Source organism: Benincasa hispida, chromosome 5 (genome assembly GCF_027475165.1).
Source record: "Benincasa hispida cultivar pf3 chromosome 5, pf3_genome.v1.1, whole genome shotgun sequence".
NCBI classification, from domain to species: domain Eukaryota; kingdom Viridiplantae; phylum Streptophyta; class Magnoliopsida; order Cucurbitales; family Cucurbitaceae; genus Benincasa; species Benincasa hispida.
This window is the reverse complement of record NC_143482.1, coordinates 1,544,922-1,560,652: the sequence shown is the minus strand read 5'-3', so window position 1 is coordinate 1,560,652 and position 15,731 is coordinate 1,544,922. Positions and strand designations below refer to the sequence as shown.

The following is a 15,731-nucleotide window of genomic DNA, read 5'->3' as shown; positions in this document are numbered from 1 at the left end:
GGCTTACAAACAACACTTCTATATAGTTTTCTTACATTAAGACCTACTTTTAAACATGTTCAAAAAAAATCAAGACAAAATTTAAAAACTAAGAAAAGATTTTTTAAAAAAAAATTAATTTCGTTTTTTAAATTTGGTTTAGCAATCATTTTCTTTTAAGGAGGGTGAAAAACTTACTAACAACTTGTGAGGAAACAAACTAAATTTTATAAATCATAAAATCAAAACAAAATAGTTATCAAACGAGATTTTAGCTTTTTCTAAATTTTATTATTGTTTTTAGAATTTAGTTCAAATGTTTAGTTTTCAATTTAGTTTTTATGATTATGTTAAATCCAGAGAGTCACCAATTTTTTGATTTTTTCGATTCTAATAGAATAAGTCAAATCGAAGATACTAACTCATAATTACATAATTCGTAAATAGATAATAGGTATCAACATAGATATAATTTAGTGTTAATAAATCTTCACTTCTCCTAAAGATTGTATATTGAAACTTATGGTATTATATTAAAAAAATTGATAAAATGAGATTAATATATAAAATTTGATCAAATCGTGAGGACCAGATTAATAATCCATTAAGAGATTAAATACATATAATATTCCTAAGATATTTTTTAATCGTTTAGGTTAATTATAAAATGTGAAACTAAACAAAACTCAATAAATAAAGATATTTATTTATTGAATTTGAATATCACACTCTTCATTATTAAAATATCAAAATTATAAAATTAGTCAAGTGGGTTAATACCTTGTTTGGTAGCAAAAATTGGCTACTTACTTTGAGTTTTAGTGGGGCGGCGACACGTCACCTTCAATGATTATTTTGATTAATTTTACTAATTGTAATTATTTAATAATATTAAGAAGCACCAAAACAGCAAGAGAAGTTTCTGTTTTTATTTTTTTTTTTTCCTTTTTTTTTGGTCCCTTTCGCCATAATTCCCAAAATACTAACGAATAAAAAACAAGAAAAGTAAAAATTTGGTGGTATGTCAGTCTCATTCTCTTGTTTATTTAATTAGCATTTTTTTTAATCTTTATTGATTTATATGGTATTAGTTGGGTGCTTTGTAATGTTTCATGTGATTTTGTCGATGCGGGTAATGTCAGATCTATTAAGAAGAAAGGAGGACAAGTCTATGGATTCAACTTCTAACTTTATATTAATTTTATGTCCCGTAATAAAAAAATTCTAGATCCACCATTGTATGTTAGTATGATTGGCCATTTCTTTGTTCTTGCATTGGAACTGTTGGCCATTGAGGATGACCTTAGACATTTAGCTTCATGTCTCATCTTGCTATATTGGGGGAGTCAGACTCTCGTAGAGTGGTTCACATTCTTAATTACGAGAGTCTTAATTTTATAGAAGTCCCTTCCATTTCTAGGGAGATTTCTAGACTGGCAGCTGATAAAAGATCTATGACTTTCCCAATTATTAGGATCGAAGGGAACAAAATGATGTTGCCTATAGACTTGCTAGCGGGCTTTGGATGAGGTTGCCGAGGATGGTTTGGGGGGATTCGTTCACTTTGTGACTCGTTCAGCTTGTTGAATGAGCTATTGTTCTTTCGAATTATGTTTTAGTTGTTTCGTTTATCTAAAAATAGAGTTTAGTTCGTTTTGATCCATGTACTTTTAAAATGTCAATTTGCCCTCTATAATTTTATTTATAAGAGATCCAAACAATCACTTTTTAAAATACAACAACTAATATGAATCAAAATTGAAAGTACATCAATCAAAATGTATCAAATCTGAAACAACCTCTCCAATTTTAGTTTAAGGAAAGTTAAAAAAGAAAGAGGAAAAAAATTAAATCATGTTCTAACCCTCAAATTCCATGCTGATCTGAATTTGTATAAAGACTATTTCAATCTTTGCTGATAATTTTTAAAGAATTATTTTTTAAAGAAAAAATCTTGACTTAATCTTTTTTTTTTTTTTTGTTCAACAGTAGAAGCCACATGTATTAAATTAGTGATTTTGTATGTAATAAAACAAAAAGTTAGGAACTAACACATATTTAAATGTTGATCAAGTGACCAAAATGAATTTGTCCAATGAGAACAGATTTAAGGACCATGACAGCAAAAAGTATAAATTAAAATGAAAATAGTCCTCCCATAAAAATATCAAGGATTAACAAGTTTATTAAGATTTTTCCTTAAATTTTGTGCTTCATTCCCATTTATTCTTGAAATTTTGGTAAAAAAAAATTTGCATTTATTTTCCATTTGATTTATGTTATGTATAATTTTAGATCGAAGGATACAAACGACATAAAATAAGGATAGAAGGAACAATGTCAAGAAAATAACAAAGCTTGGGACAAAAATAACACCCTAAGCCCAAAATGAGCCTATGGGAGAGGATTCGTTTGTGTCAAATCCCAAATTTATGTGCTTGGCTTGGCCTCGGTCAAGGCCAAAGTCGAGGTCGACCCTAGCAGAATAGTTAATAGGACATGTCCCACGCATGTCTCGATTGAAAGTATTGCCTTAGGACCAAAATGGATTTAGGGGAAGATGTTCAGCCTCAGCTAAGGTCTAGCCAAACATAAAACTGGGCTCTCTCCTCAACTCGGTAGGTTATACAATTATCCTAAGTTGAATCCAAAATCCTATTGAACAACCTAGGTCAACTTCCTCTATAAATACATCATTATAACTTCGTATAAGATAACTTAAATCGTACTTTAAAATTTTCTAGCTTCCATACTCTCTGGCTAAAGCATCAAAATGTATGTGGCAAGCACCATAGGATCTGTATGTTTTTTCTTTTGTAGGCAAAGTTCTTCTTCCCTTCAACAAATTTGTTGTTGGTGTCAGTGAAGATCAGGTGCATTTCTCCGTTCAAATTTTAGCATCAACAGTTCCTAAGTTTCAAAATATTACACTTCTAAATTTTAGTTTTGAATTCATATTCCATTTGGTCTTTAAATTTTAAGATCTTATACATTTGCTTCTAAGTTTTAACTTGAACATCCCAATCAGCCGCTACTGAAGCAAATGTGCTTCTAAGTTCTAACTAATGCTCACTTTTTTTTTTATAACTCTTAGTTAATTAATTTTAAATAATTAGGATGTTATTTGTTTTATATTGATTTGAATACTAATAACTAAAAGTGAACATCAACGATAAAAGTATAATGTTTTGATATTCGAGAAAAAAAAGAGAAGATATTGTCTCTTTTTTTCTTGTTTGTAATGAATTTATTAAAGCAACTTTGAAGTTGCTTGGCAAAGAGGGAAAAGGGGAAAAACACTTCTATTCTCTAATGCTTTTTTTCCTTTTTCATTTTTCCTCTTTCTACTTTTGGCATATATTGAACCAAAAGTTTGAGTAATTTGCTTTAGTGGATCATAATCTCAAAAGAAAGAGACTAAGATTTGTTTCAAAAGTTAAAATGATGAGATTAAGCCCTTAATGAACGCCTTAATCAGATGGAAAGACTCATCATTCTTTTGGAAAATAAAGCTACAATTTTCAACAATTTCCAATCCTAAAATACTTGTGTTACTTGTCGGCAATATTTGTATGCTTTGAATTTCAAAAGTCAAACTCTAGTTTTCTTATCCCCAATCAAATTCTTATTTTCACTAAGTACACTTTAGGATTTCCACCCACTTTACAAATCATAATTCCACGAATAAATACAAATTAAATAAAGTTAAAAGTGCTACCGACTTGACCATTGATTATTGGCCCAAGACGTATTATTGATCAGGAGTTCAAAGGTTCGATCCTCTTAGATTTTGGATCAATATTTTAGAGGTTTCGGAATCTTCTTATTTTTCTTAAATCAAAGTTTGCAAAAAAGATGAGTTTTCTTTTTCTTTTCATTTTTTTTAATTTTTAAAAACATGTAGGTGGAAAATTCGAATTTTTAACCTCTTAGGAAAAAATATATATCTTAATCAACTAAATTATGTTTGGATTGGTGAAATTCTTAAAAGCTAAGCAATCAACGGTATAATTATCTTGTCAAAATATACTAGAAGCTAGGTATGAATTAACTTTCTCAGTGATTAAAACAATGACTTTAGTACACAAAAATTAAGTACTTATAAAGTAAATTCAAGCCTGCATGAATATAGCTCTCTTGATATAATGTACCATCAACAAAGAAGTTAGAAATGTAAATCATTCATCCCGTACTTTGTTGGACTAAAAAAAAAAGTAAAATCGACGTGTATTCCATGTATTAACTTAGACTACCAAATTAAATTTTCTTGTACTCCTCATTTTGGTACAAATTATAGTAATTTTTCCCATTCTTGCATACTAAATACAGTTCATCATTTCTTTTCAATTTCCAATCATATTCCAAAACACAAACATCTCATTCTCAATGATGTTTTCATATTCCCAAAATTTCTATTTTCTTACTCTCCATTCCATTGTTTGTGTTTTCAAAAATATGTCTCCAAAAAGCATGAAGGAGAGGTTAATGGTTTTTCCCTTTTTTTTTCTTTTTTTTTTTAAGGGAAAAAAACAAAAATTCATATTCTTATTTTTAATATTTAACTGATGGGTTTTTTCCAAATCAGAACAGATTCTCCAACTTAAGTGGCACCAAACAGTTCTGCAGAAAGACCTATAAAAAGAGAGCCCTAAAGTGAAATTCTAAGCATCTAATTCTCATTCACATGTTTTGTTTCATGCAATTTATTGTATATATTTTTATTTTTATTCTTTTCTTTCTAGATATTTATACGGAAATTTTTTACATATAGAAAAAATGTCAAACTATTTATTGAAATTAAAAAAAAAAAAAAAAAAATTGATAAACTTCTATCAGCATCTATCGCATATATTAATGATAGACTTCTATCAATTTCTATAATCAACGAACTTTTATTAACCTCCTGTCAGAGAAGATTAAATTTTGCTATTTTGAGCAAATAGTTTTCTTTATCTTTAAAAATCCACCTGTGTATACAATATAAGGTTTTTATTGCTCATGGATCAATATTCTTGTTTAGAGTCCCCCTACCCAAATATATATATATATATATTTTTTTTGTTATTGTAATGAAATGGAAGATGAAATATGCCCTAAAAGTTAGGGCATAACAAATGAATTTGGCTTTGGAAGATACCAAAAAAAAAAAAAAAAAAAAAAAGCGAAACAAAGATCATAAAGACCTCCACTAGAATTTCTGCACAACCTGCGCTAAAGTAATCAATAATAATCCAAGTCAAAGCATGGGTTGCTTAGATTTCACAAGTGTAAGATACAAACAACTTTATTTTATAAACTTATTTATAAAAATAACACAAATTTCTCCTGTCACAATGTGACCGACAGCTTGGCATTAGTAAACGAATTTCGAATATGTATCTCATAGTTAAATAGGGGTCATGCACATTTCAGAATCTACGTTCAATGATTATTATCGTTTATACCCTTTAACTAAAACAGGAAAATATATGTAAAGAGTATAGAAGGAAGTGTTGGTTTAGGTAGGCACGAGATTGTGAGAGGAAACGGTTTCATTTTGGTATCCTTCGAGTCCTACCTAGGCACGGGATCGCTGCAATGCATCAGTTAAAGTCTTGACAGCCTTGTTATATGATATGAATCCCATGAACCAGAATTCATGAGAGTCCCTCGTGATTACTTGGATGTATTTTTGTGAGGGGTCCATAAGGTTTGAAGAAGCATTGATTTTCCCCAACTGATCAACCGCTATCATCACCTACATACATATTCATCATAGTCATGAAAAAGAATGCAACTAAAGACATTAACAGAAGAAAACACGAGCGAAAAAGATAGATAAAGGGACAAAGAAACTCGACGAGACTCGGCGATTCGTTTTTCTAATTAATCCTGTTGAATCTACATAACTACCAATTATTTTAGATACTAACACAAGCATAGTTTTCAAGATCAGATTTGGGCCATTAAACTATACTTCATGGAAACACAAAGATGGAGATAGGAGATTGGAGATTCTTAATGCAAACATTGACTTCAGCATAGTTTCATAAACTCTCTTATGCACAGACGCGATAACAAACCAAACTAGGAGGAAGAACAAATTTCACTAAACTTACTTTTCAATAATCATCTAGAGATGCCAGAGGAAGATTACCTTCATACATGGAGTTGTAAGCTACTAAGCCGTTGTTGTTTCTCATTGCTTTCTAGCCTACGATAACCATTTTCTCAAACATGTTTTCAAACATTTGCAAAAACCTTTTTCATAAACCCCGTTTTCTAAAACAATTTTCTTTAAACGGGGTAGAGGTTGCGAGATACGCCCGTTGTGTCATTGGCTATTTGAATTTGAATCAGTTGACTTGTTCGTGGGCGGGAACACAATTGCTTTGTGGATCTTTTAAAATTGTGATTGGGGGGTGGGGGGCTATTCTGGATATATTAATTGATGGATGTCCAAGAAAGTTATTCTTCTAGCCAGAAACAGGTTCTTGGACAACAGCTTATAGTTTCTGTGGACTGACAATCCATCAATGGTGTCCTACAGGAAGATCAGACCCTGCATTCATGCATTTCCAGTTCCTCCACCCATTGCTAGTGACTCCATGGTGCCCAGTTTATTAAATTAATTCATAGTGGCTAATAAATAAAGGACAATTATGTTAGGCTATTTAATGAGTATATTAAATGGTATTAAATTATGGGCTCACATACTTTCCTAGTGAAGAGTATAGTCCCAATACACTATCTCTTCATTCATTAAACAGTGAAGGAGAGTGACTATTTTACTCCATTGAGAGATTATGAACTATACTATAAAACTAGATATTTCTATTTATATTATGCCTTTTAAATTTTAATCTTATGGATTTGAACTTCAATTATTTTCTACCACGATAAGGAAAAAAAACAATTGGAAAAATTTTCATATTGAATTTCACAGGAGAAACCTAGTGAAATTGTGATTCATTGGATCAAAATTAAACTGTTGCAGTACATCATATAGTTATTTGCCAAACTGCAGATCCACCATGCTTTAAATTCGGAAAAACATGATAGAACCTAAATATATATTGAATTTGATTGGTAATGAAACTATAAGATAAACCAAGTAATTCGAGGTACTTGGACCCTCCCAATCTCTTGAGATCACTCTTTAAGTCCTAACACACTCACCATAGTATTTCCTCCTTCCTCCCTTCCCTGCTCACTATATTTATAACTACACCTTCCTTATAAACTACTTAACTAATTATGAATATACCCTTGGTATCCCGCTAATACCTTTCCTATCAAAACATTAAACATAATCATACTAAAGCAAGTTTATAGAAAAATTTTATAGAAAACTTGGCAACCAACTATTAATAACTATTTCTTCTTGTTTGTGTCTCTCGTCGTAAACTAAGAGAAGAAAAGCAGAAATGTATAGTACTACAGTAGTACATACTCCTTCCATTCAACATTCAAGACATCACTAAATGATATATTACTTTATTTCATGGACCCACCATTTTTAAATGCTTCTTCTATGACAAACAATGAGCTGAGGTACCATAGCACTAAAATTTTTCTTTCACTCAAGAAGCCACCTATGCATATCACGTGTACGAAGAAGAAAGGGTGAGAAATACAAATGGAAGTTAGAGGGAGAAAGAATTGGTAACTGTAATAGAGTATCTTAGAGAGGGAAGGCAGCAGGGCCCTCGCACGTGTTAGATAAGAGAAGTATATGTGAGTGGGGTCGTTAATAGAGAGAGTTAAGTCAGTAGAATCTTTTGTGAAGTGTCTCAGACCTCTCATCAAACATATGAGAAGTCTTGTATCCGTTCTGTTTTGTCTTTCCTTCAATATATCTAAGGCCTTGTTCGGTCGGACTGGGATTGTTTTCTCCCAATTTCTTTATAATGATTTTCATCTTTTTTTAAAGTAACATTTGAATTCCTAGCTAAATTCAGAAAGTATAAAAAAGTTGAAAACCGTTTTGTCTTTGTTTTCTATTTTTTAAAATTATGCTTACAAACACTACTTTTACTGATGATTTTTTAACCAGTTAAATTTTGAAAATTAAAATAAAAAAATATATATATAGTTATCAAACAGAGCCTACTTTTTTCTAGTCTTCAAAACTTGACATGAATTTTGAGAACATTCTTATGAAGTAGATACCAAAACAAAGAAACTCCATAGGTCGAAAAAGTGTTTAAAAGCTTAATTTTTAAAAAAACTAAGGGCCCATATGGATTGACTAGAGAAAAAAGATGTTTTTCAGAAAGAGTCATATTTATTTAAACTCTTTTGATAAAAATTGTTTAAAATAAACTTCGAAAACATTTCAAAAACTATTTTAAATGGTTACCAAATACTTTATTATTATTATTTTTTTATAAAATGACTTATTTTCAAAATTAAACACTTGAATAGTAAAATCAAACACAACTTGAGAATCCAAAGCCAAATGATTATCGAACCGGTCTTAAATAAACTCAATGAACTACTTATCAGTAAACAGCTAAGTTTTATTTCTTAAAAATCCTATTTCAAATCCATCAGAACAAAATATCTTCAACAAAGGGTGAGAAATACCTTGTAAAGGATCCACTGTGGCTCGCCAGGAGATGGATAGTAACAAAGAGGAAACTCACTACAAAAGGCCACCCTTTTTGTGGATATGTACAAAGTCCCATTCACAGGCCCAGAGGAAGTGGACAGATAGCAAGCAAAGAAGTCCAAGTATTTGTCTCCGTCGACGAAACCAAACGTCTGTTGGAATACTTTTTTATAGCCACCTTCTGTAACTAACTTCGTTCCTTGATGAAGCCTGGCCATGGCCGCATCAGTGACACTAGAACTAAGTTTCACTGTTGGGAAAAGCATATATTGCATTGCAGGTTAGACGCTAATAAGCTCGATAGACATCGAACAGGTATATAAATCCAGGTCCGAATTTCATTATTCCAGAAAGAACCAAAAGGAACCAAGCAAATCCTTGCCAAGAAAAGTTGGTTCTGTTTTTAACTTTTAGCATGCCATTTGTTATTTGAAGTTATCATTTGTTTACAGAAAGAAACAGTTCTAATCGTTTGAAACTAATCATTGAAAGCTGTACCTATTAAATTAATAAACATCAGTGATTATTTGGAATCAATGATAACTCATGACAAGCCTGAAACCATTTCATGACAGACCTAAACTCTTCCAATTATTCAGAACTGACTCGTTGAAAGCTCTCGACCAATCATATTAGAAAGATGGAGAGAACTAAATTAATAGAACCCAAATAAATAGAGACATAAAAGATAATAGAAATACAAGATAAACCAAGTGTTCGATGTACTTGGACCCTCCCAATTTTGAAATACTCTCAAGCCCTAATTCATTAACCAAAATATTGATTATCTTCCCATTCTCCTTATCACTATTTATAACTAAATTCCATAACCAACTCCCCTAACTAATAACTAGTATACCTTAATATCCCTCTGACATCCTAATAGCATTCCTACCTACCATAAACTTGTTAGAATTCTAGGTGAAAACAAACACCTTAAAGAAAGAAACTTGAATAGAGGAAAGAACTAACAGTGATTCCAGATGCCATCTGCTGCAGCCTCTACCATCTTAGAACAATCTGCAAACCTCTTCCCACACCGATCCAACACTTCCGACATCTTATCTGCTGAACATATGCAAAAGAAAAAAAAAAGAAAAGAAAAAAAGAAAGAGTATCAATATCCACAGAGGAATTTTTACAAACACGTTAAGTGCAGAACAGAAGAAAACAAACATTTCCCATTTGGAGATGTGGAAGCAGAGGAATAATGAACATAGGGATTGTCTTTGGTGTCAAGGTGATTGATCATGGTGTAGATTGCGTTGATCACGATTCTGAGTCTAATCCTTCTTATGCTTCATTGTGACGAAGTGGGTCTAATCAGAACTGGGAATCAAACAGGAGGAATCAGAACACTGAAGATGAAGATGATGAAAGAATCTACGAAATGAAATAAACAATGGGGTTTTTGGGGATTCGAACAAGTGACAGAATTTCTTCGACCACCAAACGAGAATTCTTTGATGATGATTGGAACTCCGCTATTATTGGTCCAGCGAGAAAATTATTCACAGTAAGGTTGGATTGACCAATGATAAGTGAAGGACTTATGCTTGAGCTATAGGGATGAGAAACAGCGGAAAGAGAACATGGACAATGACAAACGTTGGTCATCAATGAGTGGATGTTCTTCCAACCAACTTTCCAAATTTCCAACGTCGTGCATGGGTAGCAAATTGATGCGCCACCGTGTTACATGTCTTGGAGTGAATAAAAATTTGTATATGAGTTCAAGATGATTCATCGGAACCTTTCAACAACTTTAATAAAATTTGGCAATCAACTTCTACCCGTGAGTGTCTCGACAGAGAGAATGGTGTTGCCAGCTGAATCACAAAGTATAGCACCAATCACCATAGACTCTCCAAGAACAGCTCCATAATGAGCTTAAAGGAGAACCAAGGGAGAGGGTGTCACTTGTGTTGTTGAATGTAGACGTAAAGTTTCATTAAGTTATCATAATCTCATTAACTTACCAAGACAGGTGAACAATACTTCAAAATAGCCCAGATATAACCATACATGAGTGTAATAATTAGTTACGACGATGAACTAAAATATTAGTTAGCAATTCGGATGTGCAAACCAATCTTAGAATTGGAAAATGAATAAGAAATTAGTGACTTTTTCCATAAAGTGTCCTTCCCTCTCCCTCGCACGTGTTTGGTCGCCACCCCCAAGAGTCTTCTTCATCCTGCAATGACACTTTTCACCTTCAATCATCGATCAACAATTGACAACGGGTGATGACCAACGACAAAGGAATCGAGAAAATGAGCAATGACAAGGAGTTGTGAAAAGAACACCTAGACATACAAAGTGCAACAAATCCACATGCAACGAGAGTAAGAAGGGCAATGGAGGAAAAAAAAATTGGAAGAGGGTTTACTGACACTAACAAAAGGTTAGAAAAACAAAATTCAAATAACTTGATCAAATCTCAAACGAGCACAAATTTTTAGGTCATCCGTATAAACACTAAGAAACCATTAGTTCTTTATTTTTACCCATATAAGATACATAACTTTTTCAAGATACACCATCTTTATTGAGTAAGGTAGTCGCAATAAGAAGACATAGGAACAAATACAAGCACTCTATAAGTAAGAAGACAGACATGGAATGTAGAGAGGAGGCAGAAACTCTCAAACCATCTGTTCATCGAAACAAACTAGGAACAGGAACGCTTTAATGCCTCAGTTAAACTCTTTAGAGCCCTGCTGAACGATATAAATCCCAGGAACCAGAATTCATGCCCATCCTTAGTAACCACATGGATGTCTTTTTCAGAGGGGTTGAGAAGATTTGGAGATGGACGTAAATTTGCCACCCGATTCAGCTCTATCACAACCTACAAATGGGTAAAAATACACATGAGAGATCCCTCCTCAACTTCCATAGTCAAGTTGGTCCGTCTACTTTTGATTTTAGTTCATGTTGGTCTCTATACTTTCAAAATATTCATTTTCATCATTGTATTATGAAAATGTTTATCTTGGTCTTTGTACTTTTAAAAAGTGACTATTTCAATCCCTTCATTTTCATTAATATTTCACTTTTAAGGTACCAAAATAGTCACTCTCTAAAAGCTCAAGAACCAAAATGAACCATAGTTGAAAGTGCAAGGACCAAAATGAACATTTTGAAAGTATGGAGATCAAAATGAACCAAAGCTAAAAGTACAAGAACCAAAGTAGTATTTAAATCAAAAACATCCAATAGCTAAGCCAATTATTCTTTCTGCCAACATCCCATTTAGTCCAATTCAACAGTGTTCAGATAACAAAGGGGGATAGAGAGCAAATTAAGTTCTAACATGTGCAATACAATCAGGAGCAAGAGTACCTATGGACGAGTCAGGGCTCAGGAGGCCCTTTTGTTATAATAAGATTTTATTTAAACTAAGATCAAGTATTTCTCACACATATTCACTCTGTCCTAGAAGTAGAACACATTTCAATGCTTATAATACAGAAAAGCTTTAGTGTATTCCACTCAAATCAATACTAAGATGGGTAAGGTAACAATAACTAAACCTTGATATAAATTTGAGAAATACTTCTATTTCTGATATATCAAAACTACAGCATCCCAAATGATAATGGGTCAAACATACCTTGTAATAGAGCCACTCTGATTGGCCAGGAGATGAAGGGTAACAGAGAGGGGATTCACTACAGAAAGCCAGTCTTTTTGTGGATATGTAAAGAGTCCCATTCACAGGCCCAGAGGGAGTTGCCAAATAGCAAGCATACGAATGCAAGTATTTTTCTTCAGGAATAACACCAAATGTATGCTGGAATAATCTTTCAGGTCCTCCTTCAGCAAGTAATTTCGTCCCTTGAACAAGCCTGGCCTTTGCAACATCACCAATGCTAGGACTAACTCTTACTGTTGACAAACATATATTGCATATCAGGAGCCAATAAGTCAACATTCATGGCATTATTCAGCAGACCTCCAAAATAAAACTCATTTTACATGTTATTTATCAGTTCCTTCTATCACATGCCTCCACCTAATGGAGATGTTATTGTTTAGGTTTAAATACTACTTCAATCCTTGTATTTTTGACTTTGGTTCTTTTTTGTCTCTATATTATCAACTTTGGTTCATTTTGGTTTCTATACTTTCAATAGGTTCATTTTGGTTTCTATATTATCCACTTTGGTTCATTTTGGTCCCTATACTTTCCAAATATTCATTTCAATTCTCATGCTTTCAACTTTAGTTCATTTTGGTATTTAGACTTTCAAAATATTCATTTTGGTTCATGTAGTTACAACTTTAGTTGTACTTATACTTTTAAAAAGTGGCCAATTATGTCCCTTCATTTTTAGTTCTATTTAAATTATAAGGGACCAAAATGGCCGCTTTTTAAAAGTACAAGAACCAAAACGGACAGTTTGAAAATACAAGAACCAAAATAACCAAAGTTGAAAGTAAAAAAGACCAAAATAAACATTTTAAAAGTACATGACCAAAGTAGTATTTAAACCATCGTTTATCAACAACATGGCCTGTTGGGTATCACAAAGTTCACTATAAAGAAACCTGATCCAGCAGGATCTGTTTCACTATTAGAATCAGTTCATCGATGGAACAAATCATCCTCTAACTAAATACGAAAGATTAAAGGCATGTTTGGAAGTGATTTTGAAATGGTTAAAATCACTTTTGTCATTTTTAAAATTGCTCGAAAACATGCTTTTAATCATTCAAAACTAATTTTGATGACATGAAATTGCGTTTAAAAGTCTAAAATTAAACATTAAATTATATTTAAGTGTTTAAAGGCATGTCTCAAAGTAATTTTAAACATGATAAAAAGTGATAGTAACAATTTCAAAATCGACAAACATGTACTAAGGATCTGAGAGTGATTTTGAAATAGTTAATTACTTTTTTCACATTCAAGATTACCAAAAAACATGTTTGGACATGTTTGGGAGTGATTTTAAAATTGTTAAACCACTTTTATCATATTCAAAACTGCTCGTAAACTATTTTTAATCATTCAAAATCAATTTTAAGAGTAAGAAAAACATTGAATTAATTTTGAGGGATTAAAGGTATATTTCCAAGTATTTTAAAAATGACAAATTTTAACTATTTCAAAATCAATCCGAAAACCAATTATGATGGTACAAAAATCGCACTTAAATAATATGAACTCAAACATTAAAACCAAATTAGATCGAAGGGGGGAAAAACTAACTGTGATGCCAAACGTTTTCAACAGCTTCCCCTGCCATTTTTCCATAACCTTCCAACATCTTCCCACAGCGACCCAGCGCATCCCACATCCTATCTCCTAAACAAAATCCAAAAAATTCATTATAAAAACAACGATCAAAACCCTAAATCATTATAGAAACAAGCAATCGAGAGTGGAGTTAAAGAAAGCAAACTTTTCCCAGGTTCAGGAGACGAGGATGAGGAAGGAGTGTGCTGAATATAGGGATTATAATTGCTCATGGTGGAGAGATTGAGAGTGGATTCAGAGGGCTTCAATGGAAGTTCTAACCCGGATTAGGGTTTATTGTTATGGCTTGGAATCGCATTTCAAGAAGATAAGAATTGGGAATTGAGGAATGAAAAGAGCATAAAGATGAAGATAACGGAGAATCTGAAGCAGTGTTCATTTCAAATTCTATGGCGATTTCGTCTGTGAGAGTTGAAAAAAAATAAACAAGGGTTTCCGATTCCAGTGAACTGAACCCGCCATTTCAAACGTAAATTATAGGGAAAAAATAATTTTCTATTTGTTCACTATATATATATATATATATTGAAATTATATTTTAAAATATTACCATCTAAATTTTTGAATTTTATTTTTAATTTAGTTCCTAAATTTTAAGATCACTTTTAACTTTATTTTTTCACAAAATACTCGAGGTTTGTTTGTAATATTATTATTTATTAATTAAATTAGATAATTATAATAAATTAAGTTTCACTATTTTTTTGTCACTGTTAAAATGAGTTTTAAAATTTCACTTTATAATTATTTTAGATTAATGTGTAAACATTAAAGTTAAAAACTGAAAATGAGCATTTGAAAGAAAATTGACGAAAATATTAAAAAAAACAACTCATAATAATGAAAAATCATTGTCATTCAGCTTATTATAGCATGTCTCTCTAATATTTGATCAAGGACATTCTATATAGGAAGCCTTAATTGTAAGTCGTATTACAATGATGTCTTCTCCACTACATTTATTACATAAGTAGCTCAACATATTACAAAATTTCACAAATATTGTGATGTATTTATCATTAAGACCCATCCACTATTTTTATAAAACAAAACAATTAAAAACAAAAACAAAAAACAAAAACTTAGGGTTTTGTATATCTCCCTCATCCATACATAGCTTAGGGTTTCATATATCCATGTACCCATTAATTCCTTATTTAAAAAAGAAAAAATTGTTTGAATATCCCATTTTTCTTCTTTTTCCCCGAAACTTATCTTGTTTTTCACGTTTCTTCCTCTTCTCTTTCCCTTCTTCTTCACCACTCATTTTTCTTCTTCGTTCATTTATGGTTTCCTCAAATTACATAATCATCTCCTCTTCCTCTGAAACCAACGAGCAAAAGAGATTACAAAGCTAGTTGAAGCTAGCACAAATGGACGAAGCCAAATTTTAGGTTGCAAAGATCCACGAACAGACGTCCACGATGGATATTGGTTGATTGACACTGAATGGGTATCCACGACGGATCTTGATCTGGTTGCTGGATATATATAGGTATATTTCAAATAATCCATATATACTTGGGTCTATTTCAAATAATCCACATATATCTAGTCAATATGGTAAAGGAATTTGAGGTTGCCAATGGATGGACGACGAATCTGGGTGTATTTATTCATTTTATTCTTAATCTCAAATATATATAGGTTTATTGTGATTGTAGTACTATGTATCACTGTTGTTTTAATATATACTATTGTTTAAATATAGTTAGTTTGTGATATTCATTTAAATATAGTTAAGACTGTGATATTCGACGTTATATTGTATATTCATATGGTTATATATGATTTTTTTCCTACAATATATATCAAATATCCAATCGAATACTTGTATCGTAAGGGGAAGAAAGATTACTAACACATTTCAGAGCACTAACTTGAGAATTT

General features: G+C 31.8%; 2 protein-coding genes across 6 annotated transcripts; both read right to left on the bottom strand.

Moving 5' to 3' along the window:
• Positions 1-5,236: 5,236 nt before the first annotated feature.
• Positions 5,237-10,387, bottom strand: LOC120077743 (GEM-like protein 2). 3 transcript variants are annotated; one of them, XM_039031726.2, is made up of 5 exons: positions 9,998-10,387; positions 9,749-9,901; positions 9,545-9,640; positions 8,548-8,822; positions 5,237-5,716 (listed from the first exon to the last, which is right to left on the bottom strand). In XM_039031726.2, exons 2-5 carry the CDS (start codon positions 9,822-9,824, stop codon positions 5,537-5,539), a joined length of 627 nt encoding a protein of 208 aa, XP_038887654.1. In that variant the 5' UTR covers positions 9,825-9,901; positions 9,998-10,387; the 3' UTR covers positions 5,237-5,536. The 3 variants fall into 3 exon arrangements, with proteins under 3 accessions (XP_038887654.1, XP_090169950.1, XP_038887655.1); XM_090313824.1 differs by having other exon boundaries at positions 9,545-9,637; positions 9,998-10,273; XM_039031727.2 differs by having other exon boundaries at positions 9,545-9,637; positions 9,749-10,387.
• A 131-nt stretch (positions 10,388-10,518) lies between these two features.
• On the bottom strand, positions 10,519-14,338 carry LOC120077744 (GEM-like protein 2). 3 transcript variants are annotated; one of them, XM_039031729.2, is made up of 5 exons: positions 13,987-14,333; positions 13,794-13,889; positions 12,192-12,466; positions 11,227-11,426; positions 10,519-10,769 (listed from the first exon to the last, which is right to left on the bottom strand). In XM_039031729.2, exons 1-4 carry the CDS (start codon positions 14,051-14,053, stop codon positions 11,247-11,249), a joined length of 618 nt encoding a protein of 205 aa, XP_038887657.1. In that variant the 5' UTR covers positions 14,054-14,333; the 3' UTR covers positions 10,519-10,769; positions 11,227-11,246. The 3 variants fall into 3 exon arrangements, 2 of the variants coding, with proteins under 2 accessions (XP_038887657.1, XP_038887656.1); XR_005481834.2 differs by having other exon boundaries at positions 10,562-10,769; positions 11,193-11,426; XM_039031728.2 differs by lacking the exon at positions 10,519-10,769 and having other exon boundaries at positions 11,048-11,426; positions 13,987-14,338.
• Between the last annotated feature and the right edge of the window lie 1,393 nt (positions 14,339-15,731).